At 46.0% G+C, this 15746-nt stretch overlaps 1 protein-coding gene across 1 annotated transcript; it reads right to left on the reverse strand.

Moving 5' to 3' along the window:
• Positions 1-5914: 5914 nt before the first annotated feature.
• Positions 5915-12857, reverse strand: LOC141192329 (uncharacterized). Its single transcript, XM_073661834.1, has 7 exons — positions 12819-12857; positions 10894-11043; positions 10588-10764; positions 10381-10504; positions 10200-10297; positions 9911-10001; positions 5915-7408 (listed from the first exon to the last, which is right to left on the reverse strand). The coding sequence occupies exons 2-7, from the start codon at positions 10969-10971 to the stop codon at positions 5967-5969; spliced, it is 2010 nt and encodes a 669-aa protein (XP_073517935.1). The 5' UTR covers positions 10972-11043; positions 12819-12857; the 3' UTR covers positions 5915-5966.
• Positions 12858-15746: the final 2889 nt, after the last annotated feature.

Below are 15746 nucleotides of genomic sequence, written 5' to 3' on the forward strand. Positions count from 1 at the left end.
GATGTCCAGCAGTTTACATGTGGCTCTCCAGAAGCGCGAGGTAAACTGAACCCCTCGATCCGATACGATGTGGAGGGGTAGGCCATGAAGACGGAAGATATGGCGGATAAAGTCCTTAGCCAGCTCAGGTGCAGATGGAAGACCAGGCAGGGGAATGAAGTGGGCCATTTTAGAAAAGCAGTCCGCGACCACCCAAATGACAGTACACCCGGCAGAGACAGGAAGATCGGTAATGAAGTCCATAGCGATGTGTTGCCACGGGGCAACAGGTATGGGAAGCGGCAGGAGATGACCAGCTGGTAAGTGTCTGGGAACCTTGTTGCGGCCACAAGATGAACAAGCAGAGACGAAGTCTACCACATCCTTACGCAGGGTAGGCCACCAGTAATGCCGGGAAATGAGTAGGAAGGTCTTTTTTTGTCCGGCATGGCCAGCAAGTTTAGAAGAATGACCCCAGTGAAGAACCTTCTCACGGTCAGGAGGCGCCACGAACGTCTTGCCGGGTGGAAGACGAGTCAAATCCAGGGGGGCCACATTCATTACCTTGGAGGGGTCGATAATGTGCATAGGCTCCTCCTCTTGGTCGGAGGACAGGAAGGATCGGGACAAGGCATCAGCTTTGACATTCTTGTCCGCCGGGCGGAAATGAAGAATGAAATCGAAGCGGGCAAAAAACAAAGACCACCGGGCCTGACGTGGATTAAGTCTCTGGGCATTTTGGAGATATGCCAGGTTTTTGTGATCCGTGTAGATGATCACCGGGTATAGAGCCCCTTCAAGCAGGTAACGCCACTCCTCCAGTGCCAATTTAACAGCTAACAGTTCTCGGTCTCCAATGGAGTAATTGCGCTCAGAGGAGGAGAAGATTTTAGAGAAGAAGCCGCAGGTTACCATTCTCCCGGAAGAAGACTTTTGGGTGAGTACCGCTCCGGCTCCAGAGGAGGAAGCATCAACCTCCAGGTAGAACTGTTTGTTGCAGTCCGGATGGTGCAGCACAGGGGCAGAGGAGAAGGCTTGCTTCAGGGAAAGGAAGGCCTCCTCAGCTTCGGGTGGCCATACCTTGGGATTTGCTCCCTTACGGGTGAGCGCAGATATGGGCGCAGTCCGAGACGAGAAGTGAGGAATGAAGAGACGATAGTAATTAGCGAAACCCAGGAATCGCTGTATCGCCTTCAAGCCCTCCGTACGGGGCCACTTTAGAACAGCAGAGAGCTTCTCGGGATCCATTTGCAAACCTGTCTGGGAGATAACATAGCCCAGGAATGGAAGAGAGGTCTGCTCAAAAAGGCACTTCTCGTATTTAGAATAGAGGTGGTTCTGCCTGAGCCTCAGCAGGACCCGACGAACATCCCTCCGGTGTGAGGGAAGATCCGGAGAGAAGACCAAGATGTCGTCCAGGTATACCACCACGCAGGAGTAAAGAAGGTCACGGAAGATGTCGTTGACCAGTTCCTGGAAGACGGCGGGAGCATTGCAGAGACCGAAGGGCATCACACGGTACTCATAGTGTCCGTCACGGGTATTAAATGCCGTTTTCCACTCGTCTCCCTGACGGATACGGACCAGGTTATACGCTCCACGTAGATCCAGCTTGGAAAAGATCCTGGCGCCTTTAAGGCGATCAAATAACTCAGAGATGAGCGGAAGGGGGTATTTATTTTTAACCGTGATCTGATTGAGTCCTCTATAGTCAATACAGGGGCGTAGCGAGCCATCCTTTTTCTTGACAAAGAAGAATCCGGCTCCAGCCGGGGAAGTAGACTTCCGGATGAATCCCCTGGCCAGATTCTCCTCTATGTACTCAGACATGGCCCGGGTTTCGGCCGCAGACAACGGATAAATACGCCCACGGGGTGGAGTGGCGCCAGGTACCAGGTCGATCGGGCAATCATATGGCCTATGAGGTGGCAATGTCTCTGCCTCCTTCTTACCAAAGACGTCAGCATAGGTCCAGTAAGGAGCCGGAAGACCGGGTAAATTAGCTGGGGTAGGTGGAAGACGAACCGGACGAACTGGAACCAGGCAGGTCTTTTGGCAGTCCGGCCCCCACCGGAGTACTTCACCGGAATGCCAGTTCAACACGGGTTCATGTGTCTGGAGCCAAGGTAGACCTAGCAATAGGGAGTGGGAGAGTCCGGGCAACACATGGAAGGAGATTACCTCAGAGTGTAGCATTTCCACCTGCAGGGTTATGGGTTCCGTGTCGAGCAGGATGGTCACCGGAAGGAGTCTTCCATCCACTGAGGCGACCGACAAGGGTTCAGCCAGAGACTTGGTGGGAATACGGTATTTCTCAACCAGAGACTGGGAGATGAAGTTTCCAGCGGATCCAGAATCCAGGTGGGCGAGTTCAAAGTGATGGTTCTCTCCCCAGGAGATAGATACAGACAAAGTCAGGGTTGGAGAGGATTTATTTTTGTCTAGGGCGACCTCTCCGAGCGGTCCTAGACACTGGAGTTTCCCGGCCTCTCCGGGCAGGAACGAATCAGGTGCTCCTTACTGCCACAATAGAAGCAGCTCCCCTCGGCTCGACGAGACTCTTGGCGAGATTTGACCACCTTGGTCAGGTCGATCTGCATGGGCTCGGGTGAGTGACAGAAGAGGAGACAGGTTTCTGGAAAGTAGGAGCTAGGCGGGGAAACCTTCTCTCACGGGTGGTCTCTTTGGTGCGTTCCTGAAACCGGATGTCAATCCGGGTAGCCAGCGACACCAGGTCATCCAGGGTGGTAGGAATATCCCGACCGGCGAGCTCATCTTTAATCTGACCGGAAAGACCCTCCCAGAAGACGGACACCAGGGCCTCATTATCCCAGGCAAGATCAGAAGCGAGGGTGCGGAACCGTATGGCATATTGGCCCACGGTGAGACTCCCTTGACGGAGACGTAGCAAAGAGGAGGCAGATGAGGTCTTTCGTCCCGGTTCATCGAAGACTCTCTGGAAAGCAATGAGGAAAGACGACAGGTCGGACACCAGGGGATCCCCTCTCTCCCACAGGGGGTTAAGCCATGCCAGTGCCTCCCCAGTGAGATGGGACATGATGAATGCCACTTTGTCCCGGTTGGAGATAAACTGGTGAGTCAAGAGTTCAAAGTGCAGGGTGCACTGGTTTATGAAGCCCCGAGCTTGAGCGGGGTCGCCTCCGAAGCGAGGAGGTGCAGACAGCCGGGGTCCGGGACAGGATGCCATGGTATTGGTGGGCAGCGGCGCTGCCGGGTTGCGAGTCATGACACTAGCGGTGGTTGCTGGTGGAGCAGTCAGAGTGTCCAGGCGAGAGTTGACATTCCGCAGGTGACTCAGGATGGACTCCTGTTGGGACCTCTGACGGGACAGTTCATGACATAGGTCCGAGAGCGAGGGAGCTTGGGTGCCACCGGGTTCCATGGCCCGAGCAAACTGTAACGGGTCTGGGAGGTGGAACCTCTGAGCTGCAATACAAGGGGGAAGTCCTTGTAAGGAAGCGGGTGACTCCCAGGGAGGGCAAGCAGGTAGTCACAGCAAGTGACGGGGACAGTCTCTGGGTAAGCGGGCAAGTGGTCACGGCAGGTGACAGGGAGTCTCTGGGAAGACAGGCAGGTGGTCACGGCAAGTGACCGGGGCAATCTCTGGGTAGATAGGCAGGTGGTCACGGCAAGTGACGGGGGCAGTCTCTGGGTAGACAGGCAGTTGGTCACGGCAAGTGACCGGGGCAGTCTCTGGATAGATGGGCAGGTGGTTACGGCAAGTGACCGGGGCAGTCTCTGGGTAGATAGGCAGGTGGTCACAGCAAGTGACCGGGACAGTCTCTGGGTAGACAGGCGAGGCGGGTACCTGACAGGTAGCTGGCAGGCACTCCCAGGTGAGCAGGCTGACGGAGACAGTAGGTAACAGGCAGGTAACTGGTGGACGCTCCCAGGTGAGCAGTCTGACAGACGAGGCAGGAGACAGGCAGGTGACTGGTGGACGCTCCCAGGTGAGCAGTCAGCAGACAAGGCAGGTAACAGGCAAGTAACTGGTGTACGCTCCCAGGTGAGCGGTCTGACTGACGAGGCAGGTAACAGGCAGGTAACTGAAGGACGCTCCCAGGTGAGCGGACTGGCAGACAAGGCAGGTAAGTAGGAGACGCTCCCAGGTGAGCGGTCTGACGGACAAGGCAGGTAAGTAGGAGACGCTCCCAGGTGAGCGGTCTGACGGACAAGGCAGGTAAGTAACAGGCTGGCAGGCAGGACGAGAAGTCAGGCTAGCAGCGGAACCTGAGGGCTGAAGCACAGGTGAGACACAGTGCAAACAACATTGCTCGGGTACCTCCATTTTGGAGGAGGTGCCTTATAAATGGGAGGTCCTCCGGCAATTGGCCGAGGACTCCTTAGGACGGCGCGCGCGGTCCCTTTAAGAGCGGGGGAGCGCGCGCGCCCTAAGCACACTGCCGGGGAAGGAGCGCGTGCCGGAAGCAGCAGGGAGAGAAGAGCTGGAGGGCGCCGCTCCAGGAGTGGGGAGGTGAGAGGGACAGCGTCTCTGCCTAGTACGAGGCAGAGACGCCGATGCTACAGATATGTTTTTTGGGGTTGCCAGGTGGGACCCTTTGGTCAACTGGAACCCATGGTACACTCGGAGAAAGCCAGGTTGGTACCATCCAGTCACCTGGTTCCATGGATATGTTCGGAGAAGCCAGGGTAGGATCCTCGGATTTCCTGGCCACTTACTTGAATGGACTATCAGCTTCCTAAGCTTGCAGCTACTTCCTTTCTGTGGGTGTCCAACCAAAGCGGGGTGCGGGGTTGAGGTAGTTGGTCCTGGAAGGGTAAGCGCAGGGGCCAGACTGTGTAATTTTGCACCATCTTGGGTCATTGCTAGGACTGCTCTATATGTTTATTGTTTTTGGTTAAATAAAGTATTGCCATATTGCTTGACTCTATGATGTCTGAGTAGCATTATGTCCATGGAAGACCCCGTGTCTTCACATTTGGTGGCAGCGGTGGGATACTACTCAGCCCGGCCGATCCGGGGGAGCTGCAGGGGACTAGTGGTTGTAGACACCGTTCAAAGGTTCCACAACCAGGGAGGAATATAGACAGACCCAGGAGACCATAGGTGAGGCATACATAGCAGGTTTCAGATGCTACCATGTCCAACCCCAGAAGCTACGCCTTGGGAAGAGTACCAGAGTGGATGCATAGTCGCAACAAGAAATGGCAACTACAGGAACTGTGCCAGCTTCAACGGATTGAATACCAGGCCACCAACACTATATTGGATTTAACACAGGAACCACAGGGTGTGGAGGACGACATGTGTGGATGCAATGGATATGAGTCGGTTCTCATCAATTACATGTGGAGTTTATTTGCAAGGAAGACATTAGTGTCTGCGCGTAAAGAAATGCTGATGAACTGTCCCCAATCAGTGTAGAAGGATTATTAGAATTCTATCACGTCTGTTTAATTAAGATGGGGGAGCAATATGCACATTTTCAAACACATACAGGTTTTCTTCTGTGAAAACACAAACTAATCTCCCATGCCGGCGCCATTCCAGCATTGTCGGCACTTGCATTCCCTGGGCTCATGTGAGCCCTATGCCCAATCAGCACTGGCGTCACTGTCTCCACAGTTGGACAAATTGAACATCAAGAGGAAGTCAGAGAGCAGCCGCACTCCTGGCTTCCTGTTGATGTTCAATAAGTCTGAAAAAGGGGACAGTGAATCCGGCGCTGATTGGGCGCAGGGCTCCAGTGATGTAACAACCTAACATAAGCCCCGAAAATGCGAGTGATGACAACGCAGGAACAGCGCCGGAACGGTGAGTATGAGTGCTATTTTAGCCAGGCCAAACATGAGGAATGACAAGGGGTTGCTTTAGTAGTGGACAACCCCTTTAAGGAGATATAATTTTCGGTTAAAAATATCCAACATTTTGAATATGAAAAAGGCTTCCCCTCGGTGTGACTTCTCTGATTTTTATTAAGAGTTGATTTCCAACATATTCAACATTAAGAACATGATAAAGGCTTCTCCCCTGTGTGATTTCTTTGGTGACTAAGAAGAGATGATTTCTGTACAAAACATTTGCCACACTTTTGACAGGAAAAAGGCTTCTCCCCTGTGTGGGTTCTCTGGTGTCTATCAAGATGCTCTTTCTGGTTATAGCATTTCCCACATTCTGGACATGAAAAAGGCTTCTCCCCTCTGTGAGTTCTCTGGTGGCTATCAAGATGCCCTTTCCGGTTAAAGCATTTCCCACATTCTGAACATGAAAAAGGCTTCTCCCCTATGTGGCTTCTCTGATGTTTATTAAAATTTGATTTCTCAACAAAACATTTCCCACATTCTGAACATGAAAAAGGCTTATCCCCTATGTGGGTTCTCTGGTGGCTTTCAAGATGCGCTTTCCTGTTAAAGCATTTCCCACATTCTGAACATGAAAAAGGCTTCTCCCCTTTGTGGGTTCTCTGATGTTTATTAAGATTTGATTTCTCTACAAAACATTTCCCACATTCTAAACATGAAAAAGGCTTCTCCCCTGTGTGAATTCTTTGGTGACTAAGAAGAGATGATTTCTTCACAAAACATTTCCCACATTCTGAACAGGAAAAAGGCATCACCCCTGTGTGAGTTCTCTGGTGACTAACAAAATCTGATTTCTGGTTAAAACATTTCTCACATTCTGAACATGAAAAAGGCATCACCCCTGTGTGGGTTGTCTTGTGGATATCTAGACTCGCTTTCCGGTTAAAACATTTCCCACATTTTGAACATGAAAAAGGCTTCTCCCCTGTGTGAATTCTGAGGTGGCTAGTAAGATTTGCTTTCCGGTTAAAACTTTTCCCACATTCTGAACATGAAAAAGGCTTCTCTCCTGTGTGGGTTCTTTGGTGCTTAACAAAATCTGATTTCTGGTTAATACATTTCCCACATTCCGAACATGAAAAAAGCTTCTCCCCTGTGTGAATTCTTTGGTGCCTAACAAGATCTGATTTCCGGTTAAAACATTTCCCACATTCTGAACATGAAAATGGCTTCTCCTGTGTGTGAGTTCTCTCATGACAAACAAGATATGATTTATGGTTAAAACATTTCCCACACTTGGAACAAGAAAATCTAGTCTCTGCTGTGTGAATTTTTTGATGTTTAAGAAGAGACTTTTTGAGGGGAAAACTATTTCCAGGTTTTGAATGTGAAGATGGCTTTTTTGCTTTAGGAGCAGTTCGTTTTTTAATGCTTATTTTGTGACTCTTTTTTTCCTTAGTAGTCGGTAATGAATCAGAGGACAGGACCTGTTTCAAAGGATCAGATGACAGATCTTTGCTGTGAAGGGATGATGGTATATCTGGAGTAATGGTATTTACTTCAATTGTATACTGTGTAATCTCAAGATCATTTGATTTAAAAATTGAAGATGTCAGCTGTCCCTCTGATCTCCTGATACAGTCATCTGCTAAGAATAAAAAAAATATTATTTTTTAATATAATATCCTTGAATTTTACATTCCATTTCATACCAATGTTATGTAAGTGATAATAATACCAATAAAAACTTCAATTCATTTCACAAAAAACAAGTCTCCACTCAGGTCCATCATCTATCAGTGGAAAAACAGATGTTTTCATATTATTAGTGGCTCAAAGGCTCTTGAAAAACAACATGGCTTCCATAAACCAATCCAGCAATATCCACTCTCCCAAAGTCAAATCTCCCCTCAGCTTCTGAGCCTTGCAGTGCACCCAAACCACATTTAGCCTCCATGTATTTGGCATTACTATAGTGAGAAGAACCCACTTAATTTACGGTGTGTGTCTCCTGGAGCACAATCTGGGCACTATGTGTTGGGTAATAAATTAATATACGAGGGTCAGTCATTAAGTAATGCCTCTTATTTTTTTTCTCCTTAAATAAGGTAGTTATGTTAAATATTCGAATTTGGCACAGTTCCTCAAACCTTCTTCTCCAATCCACAGCAATTGCAACTTCCTGCACCAACAGGTGGCAGGACTGTATCTGCTTGCAAAATGGCTGACATCGATGTTCGTATTAGACAACGTTCTGTGATTGAATTCTTGCATGCAGAAGGTGAAACGCTCATTCAAATTCATGAGAGACTGAAAAATGTGTACGGTGATGCAACAGTGGATGTCAGTACTGTTAGACGATGGGTTTGTCGCTGTAACACAGCTGAAGGGCCATCACCGTTGACTGACAAAATGCGGAGTGGCAGGCCAGTAACTGCAGTGACTCCAAGCAACATTCAGCGAGTCGATGACATCATTCGTGGTGACCTTCCATCTGTTCGGGCTGCTAAAAGAAGCTCATCGTGGGATTCACTTTGAGTTTGAGGAGGCCGTGAAAAAGTCCGTGCGTCAATGGCTTAGGAAGCAAGACCATGCTTTTTACCATGCTGGAATACATGCCCTTGTTAAACAAAGACTGTGGAAATGGATGGAGTTTATATTGAAAAGTGACAAATTAATCGTTAATGTTGTGGTTTTCAACCTATCTAATTGCATTTGAATTTCTTGCCAATTAAAAGGAGAAAAAATAGGAGGCATTACTTATTGACTGACCCTCGTATTTGCAATTTTCACTCACCAAAATCCACTGCGTGCTAATTTCCAGGAAATTGGCTGTGGAGTCAAAATAGTCACTACTCCTATAGATTAATTCACTGAGGGTTATAATTTCCAAAATGGAGTCACTTTATGGGGATTTCTACAGCCCTGGTTTTCTGACATTGTGACATATAAGGGCTTCTGCAAATGGTGGGTCCCATCTCCTCTGGGATCTGCTCCTGTGACGTCTGTTTCTATCATCAGGCAATGACTTATTCATCCTGCAGGGGGCGCTGGTAATGGAGGCGGCGTAAGAACCAGAAGCTCTGGGCGGCACAGGCTCTGTCCAGCCACTATGATTTGGGTGCCTGGGACCTGTAGTACCATCCTGTCTGGCAGTATGGGTGTGTGTGCTGTCCAGCTGGAGTAATCTGCTCCCTGCTTCAGCCATTTGGAAAGCACCACACCCTACTAAAGCTGGAAGCATATTGCCGGAAGCTGCCAGATACAGCCTTGTCCTCCTCTGGTTCAGTCCTCTGTGCTCAGCTCCCGGCTTGTGTATTTGTTTCCTCTTGTGACCTCGGCCTGTTTACTGACTACTCTTGTGTCTTCTGATTTTGTATTTTCTCTGCCCTCCTGGTTCTGACCCGGCTACCTGACTATTCTTCTTTCCATCTCACTCCACAGAATAGCAGGTAACACCGAGGCGCAAGCCTAGGGGTCTCTGTGTAACTCCAGATCCATGTAGAGGGGTTAAATAAGTGATGAGCAAGACAATCCCTGGGATCTGGAAAACGGAGTAGATAGCTCCGGAGTAGATGGTAGCCATCTTTTCAGCTGCCATGTGACCATGAACAGTGCTCCCAATACATTGTGTCTGTAAACTATTCCAGCAAGATCTGCATTCAAATAGCTAAATGGCGCTCCTTCCCTTCTTAACCTGCCATGTGCCCAGACAGTAGTGTACAACCGTATATAGGGGATTGTCGGATTCAAGAGAAGTTTGAAAATAATTTGTAAGGTCCATTTGTTTCCTATTATCCTTTGTGAAGAATTCCAAAGTTATCACCACATAAAGTGACACACGATTTGAAAAATGGGCCCTGATTAGGAACACAAATCTGGCTGCAGGAAGGGGTTAAATCAGTATTTTGGGCACTAACTACTGTAGTAAAAAACTGTGACTATAGACAATAACACATCTACTGAAATGATCAAACTCAACAGTCTCCATCAGAAAAATGAGTAACTAGGGGAGAATGCTATGCTCTAGCGGCAAAATGGTGATCACACGATTGTGATATGACCGGACTACACGACCAATAAAGCAGCCACAGCCGGTGACTGGGAAGAATCTGTGACTTCTCTGCATTTAGTGGTTACTACTCACCTGGGTAGTCATATGTAGGAATCTCCTCTGTACACTGATCTTCACCCCTCACATATGTCTCTGTAGTATTAATATGGGTCAGATCTTCACCCTGAAACAAATATTGTAAAAGTCACAGACAGAAGGAGAAGTCCCATCTATGATCAGCTCTAATCCAGCCATCTCCACCGTTCTCATTACACAAGTATAAAACATATAATACTGGTGGATAAAACAAGACTGAACACAAGACCTTCACAGCCGTCTACACATCATAGGGGAGATCTCATGACACCTTCTCTCCATCTACCTGATGATCCTGAGGAACATTGGGATCTTCTTGTTTACAGTCCTGTGGAAGAAGAGGACGGGGACATCTCTCTGGTGTTGTCCTCTTACTGGATAGATCTGGAGGAAACACATACAGGGACTGAATTCATTCTTTACATACAGATAATTATAGGTTGTGTGTATTTAGTCCTGTCTATTACCTGGTGATGTGAGGGGCTGGGGAACCTCCATCATGATGTCCTTGTACAGATCTTTGTGTCCTTCTAAATACACCCACTCCTCCATGGAGAAATAGACGGAAACATCCTGACACCTTATAGGAACCTGACACATACAATGATACCGTCATTCCCCCGATCCCTTCATAGCGTTACTGTATAATGTCCCAGCATTCCCAGCAGTGTCACCTCTCCAGTCAGCAGCTCAATCATCTTGTAGGTGAGTTCTAGGATCTTCTGGTCATTAATGTCCTCATGTATCAGAGGGTGAGGTGGAGGCCCAGTGATTAGGCTCAGGGGTCTTCCCCATCCCTCAGACACCGGGTCCTGACAGCGCTCACTAGAGGTCTTCACTACTGTGTAATCCTGGTTATAGAGAGACACATTAATAAATCTCACTACAGACATTTCCAGAGTCCTCACCTCTCCAGTTCTGTCCATCTGTTATTTCCATAGATAAGAATGATGTAATGTGACGTCATCAGAATCTCTCACCTCTCCAGTAACCCGGAAGAGGATCTCTAGGGTGAGGTGTAATATCCTCTCCGCCATCTTGTCTCTGTCCATACCCATCCTTGATGGGTAAATCAGGAAAATTCTCTTATATAGAAGATCTTCATTGAGAGGATTCAATATTGTAGAGACCTGAATGAGAAGAAGATGAGCCGATGGAACATCATAAAAATCCTGTGTAATAATACAATTACTGGAGATAATAAGGGAAACATATGAGGAGATTTATTATTTTACAGTATTTCATTTTTTCTTTACATCTAGTAATAAAACCTTTATATTTTAGGCCACAGACAACAAGCAGTTTCTTCCTCGGAGTCTGCAGCTGAACATGTTTCTCATAGACTCATCTTCCATAAAGCTAATTCTCGTCTCATTTACCGACACTGGAATCGGCATTAGCAATACTGCAGGAGATATTTATTACACGTGACATGGAAATAACTACTTCATAATAAGGAAAACATCTTCTACTACGGCTCTAAAACATAGTTAGCCACAGTCCGTCACTGACTACATCTCCACCGGCCGTCTATATGAATGTTTCCCGTCTTCCCCGGACTGTAATCTTCTATCACGTTAGATCTCATGTCTGATTCACACACAGAAGTTTGAGGCATTTATAAAGCTGTTTTGTTTGCACAAACACCGAGGGCAGAAATGATTTGATAACAAAGTCTCCATGTACAGTGTATTATGGGGTTTATTTCTAGCATTAGGCTTTCCTATATTACAAGAAAAACACCAGAAAAAAGTAGATATTATTGGCACCAACAATTCTTGTAAAAAGAAAAAAACATGCAAATACCAAAGAACATATTTTGTTATTTTTTAACACGTTAAACATTTGTTGTAAAAAAAATTAACTCTTTTGGGCACCAGAACATAGATGTTCACCGCAGGGATGGCACAGGTGCGGCTGTAATAAAAACCCTGGTAGTTTAACCACTTGCTGCTGTCAAAAGCAAACATGGCATCTAATAAGGTTTGACACAGATGGGCTAAATGCCCCTCCTCCCCCAAGTACTCGATTATATGGAGCTACTTAGTTACTACAATACTTAAATGCCTAATAATGGTGTCTGGGCCTGCAATGTATGAAAGTCTACTATGCCGGGCCAGAGACAGCTTCCAATAAGTTACCTTTTATCGCCCCCTATTCACATTAGACTAAAGTTGCATGAAAGCACTGATTTTTGGGAGGTTTGGTGGACTATATAATTTATTTGGGGCCTTCTGACCTATGATGTCAGGGCAGAGAAGGATTTGGCATCGTGAATTTCAGAGACTAATCCGTTTGCTCTTCCTGTAGAGGAGTCTGGAGCCGACTCTCTTATACCAACCATAGCTTGAACATTTGTGTGTATAGGGGAGTTAGGAGAGATAGCCATCTGCCAAATGACCATTCAGCCAACACTTAACTCATGTGTATGGGGTAATTAGTATTACACTGACAGGCAGTGATGATACACAGCACTACAGTAGTACAGTGCAGCACCAGAGCAATCAGAGGCTTGTATGTTGTATGATCGCACTAATCAGAATTGTTTAAAAAAGTTTAGTAAAAGGTTAAAAGTGAAAAAACAATATAAAAGATTTAGCAACAAAAAATATCCATCACTATACGGAAAACAGAGTCACTGCACAATGTTAGTTAACCGCTTCCCGACCACCCGTGCAGCACGGACGTTTAAAAACGGTGGGTGGTCCCGCAGCGCTCAGGACCCCCAGGGTCCTGCAAGCGCTGCAGGAGCGGTGCAGAGCGATAGCTCTGACAGGGAACATCATCGGGACCTGATTGGATCAGGTCCCAGTGATGTTAACCCTTTGCTGTCTTCTATATGCCACAATCTATAGTGATCGAGACATATAGAAGACAGCAGGAGGAGAGGGGGTGGTATACTTACCTCTCCGAAGACCCCTGATACCTTCCAGGACCTTGGGTTGCTATGACAGCTGGAGGTCACATGACCGCCTCCAGCTCTGCCATATATGGTGTCCTGCCTGGCTCAGCCTGCTTCTGAAGCCAGGCAGGAGACTCTGACTGTGAAACAGTCAGTGAAGATCTCATGTAATGTAATATATGTCTATTACATTACATGAGATCAGTGATCAGAAAAATAAAAATTATTGTCCCATACAGGGACTAAGTAAAAATGTAAAAAAAATAAAAAAAAATGTTTTCAAACTGTTAAAAAAAAAACAACAAAATAAATAAATAAAATATTAAACCGATAAATCCGTATGTTTATGCAAAAATAAAAAAAGTATACATATTTGGTATCGCCGCGTCCGAAACAACCCGAGCTATAAACCTGTCACACTAATTAACTCCTTCTGTGCACACCGTAATAAAAATAAATAATAAACGGAGCAAAAAACTATGCTTTTTCCTCATATCGCCAAACAAAAAGTGGAAAAAAATGCGATCAAAAAGCAAAATGGAAATAAAAATGGTACCGCTGAAAACGTCATCTTGTTCCGCAAAAAAAAAGCCGCCATACACCTCCATCAGCCGAAAAATAAAAAAGTTATAGCGCTCAGAATAAAGCAATGCAAAAAAAATATTTTTTCTATAAAATTGTTTTATTGTGTAAAAGCGCTAAAACATAAAAAAAAAATATACAGTAAGTGTAGTATCGCTGTAAACGTACTGACCCGAAGAATAACGCTGCCTGATCACTTTTACCACATGCAGGACGGCATAAAAAAAACCCTCAAAGAACAATTCCTGAATTATTGGCTTTTGTTAATTTTACCTCCCAAAAAACGGAATAGAAAGCGATCAAAAGATGTCACGTACCCAATAAAAATGTCAACTCGTCCCGCAAAAAACAAGCCGTGACATGACTCTGTCGGCCGAAATATGGAAAAATTATAGCTCTCAAAATATGGCGATGCAAAAACTAGATTTTGCAAAAAAAAAGTGTCTCTTAGTGTGTGACAGCTGTCAGTCATAAAAACCCGATATAAATCTGGTATCTCTGTAATCGCACCGACCCGAAGAATAAAGTAATCTAATCAGTTATATTACACGAGGAACGGCGTAAAAAATAAATAAAACCAATTCTTCACCTGCTACTGATTTGTTTATTATGTCTCCCAAAGATCGCAGTAATGCTCTGCTCACATTTATCCTGTGCTCTGCGCTGAGCACTTACGCCAGAGTTTCCGTGTAAATCTCTGAAATAAGTGATTCAGACGGAACCCATGACGGAAGATTCCCTGTAATGAGGCAGATATAGGTCACTGTGAATGCCGTCTGGCCTGTGATCCCACGGTGTCATTTGTTTTAGGCGTGCATAAAAGTGTGGTTGGCCACAGTTTTGTGCACTTCTGAAAAAAAGGACACCGCTAAACAGAGGCCAGACGGAGTCCAGAGTAACTCTGCTGCCTCATTACAGTGAATGGATCCCGCAGGGGTTTCATCTGAATTAGATCACTTGGAAATTTAGATGGAAACCCCGAAGTAAGTGCTCAGCCTAGAGCGCCGGATAAATGTTAGGTAAAATGTTCCCAATAAAAGCTTCAACTCAGTCCTCAAAAAAAGCTAGTCCCCACTCAGGTCCGTCATCTGTTAAAAATATAAGGGACTTCCAAGTTACTGGTAGCAGAAAGGCTCTGGAAAAGCGAAATGGCGCTTGCCCCCCAAAAGAAATTCATAAAATTTTGTGCTCCCAAATCCAAATGCCTATTCTACAATAATTTGTTCTCCAATTGTCAAATAGCGCTCCGTCCCCCCCAGATCTCGCCGTATGGCTGAGCGGTATGATACAGCCACATATGGGGTATTGCCACTTTTAGAAGAAATTGTGTGACACATTTCGGCACCATTTTTACCCATTGCCCTGTGTGAAAATGTAAAATCTGAGGGTAAAACATTTTTTTGCGGTAAAAATATAATTATGCTTTTTTCACTGCCCAATGGTATAAATTTAAAAATTAAAAAATACTCACTACTTCCCTAGATGAATTCCTTGAGAGGTGTAGTTTACAAAATGGGGTCACTTGTGGGGGTTTCTGCTGTTTCGGCATGTCAGCGACTCTTCAAATGTGACATGGTGTCTGCAACCTATCCCAGCCAACATAGCTCTCCTTTCTCTTCCGAACCCTGCCGTACACCAAAGCAGTGGTTTTCCCCCACATATGGGGTATCGGCGTACTCAGGAGAAATTGCACAACAAATTTCATGGTGCAATTTCTCCTGTTACCCTTATGATAATGCAAAATTAGGGAATGAAAAACATTTTTTGTGGGAAAAATGTGAAAATTGTATTTTTATGGCTCAATATTATAAACTTCTGTGAAGCACCTGGGGGTGCAAGGTGCTCACCACACATCTAGATAAGTTCCCTAAGGGGTCTAGTTTCCAAAATGGTGTCACTTGTGGGGGGTTTCCACTGTTTAGGCACATTAGGGGCCCCCCAAATGCAACATGGCGTCCGCTAATTATTCAAACAAATTTTACATTCAAAAAGTCAAATGGCGCTCCTTCCCTTCCAAACCCTGCCGTGCGCCCAAACAGTGGTGTGCCTCCACATATGGGGTATCAGCGCGCTCAAAAGAAATTGCACAAAAATTTTGGGGTCCATTTTTTCCTGCTACCCCTGTGAAAATAAAAAAAAATGGGTCTAAAGTAACATTTTTGTGAAAAAAGTTAAATGTTAATTTTTTTCTTCCACATTCCAAAAATTCCTGTGAAGCACCTGAAGGGTTAATAAAGTTCTTGAATGTGGTTTTGAGCACCTTGAGGGGTGCAGTTTTTAGAATGGTGTCACTTGGGTATTTTCTGTCATAAAGACCCCTCAAAGTGACTTCAAATATGATGTGGTCCC

Source organism: Phyllobates terribilis, unplaced genomic scaffold (genome assembly GCF_046119375.1).
Source record: "Phyllobates terribilis strain yellow unplaced genomic scaffold, ASM4611937v1 Scaffold_60__1_contigs__length_8166268, whole genome shotgun sequence".
Classification (NCBI taxonomy): Eukaryota; Metazoa; Chordata; class Amphibia; order Anura; family Dendrobatidae; genus Phyllobates; species Phyllobates terribilis.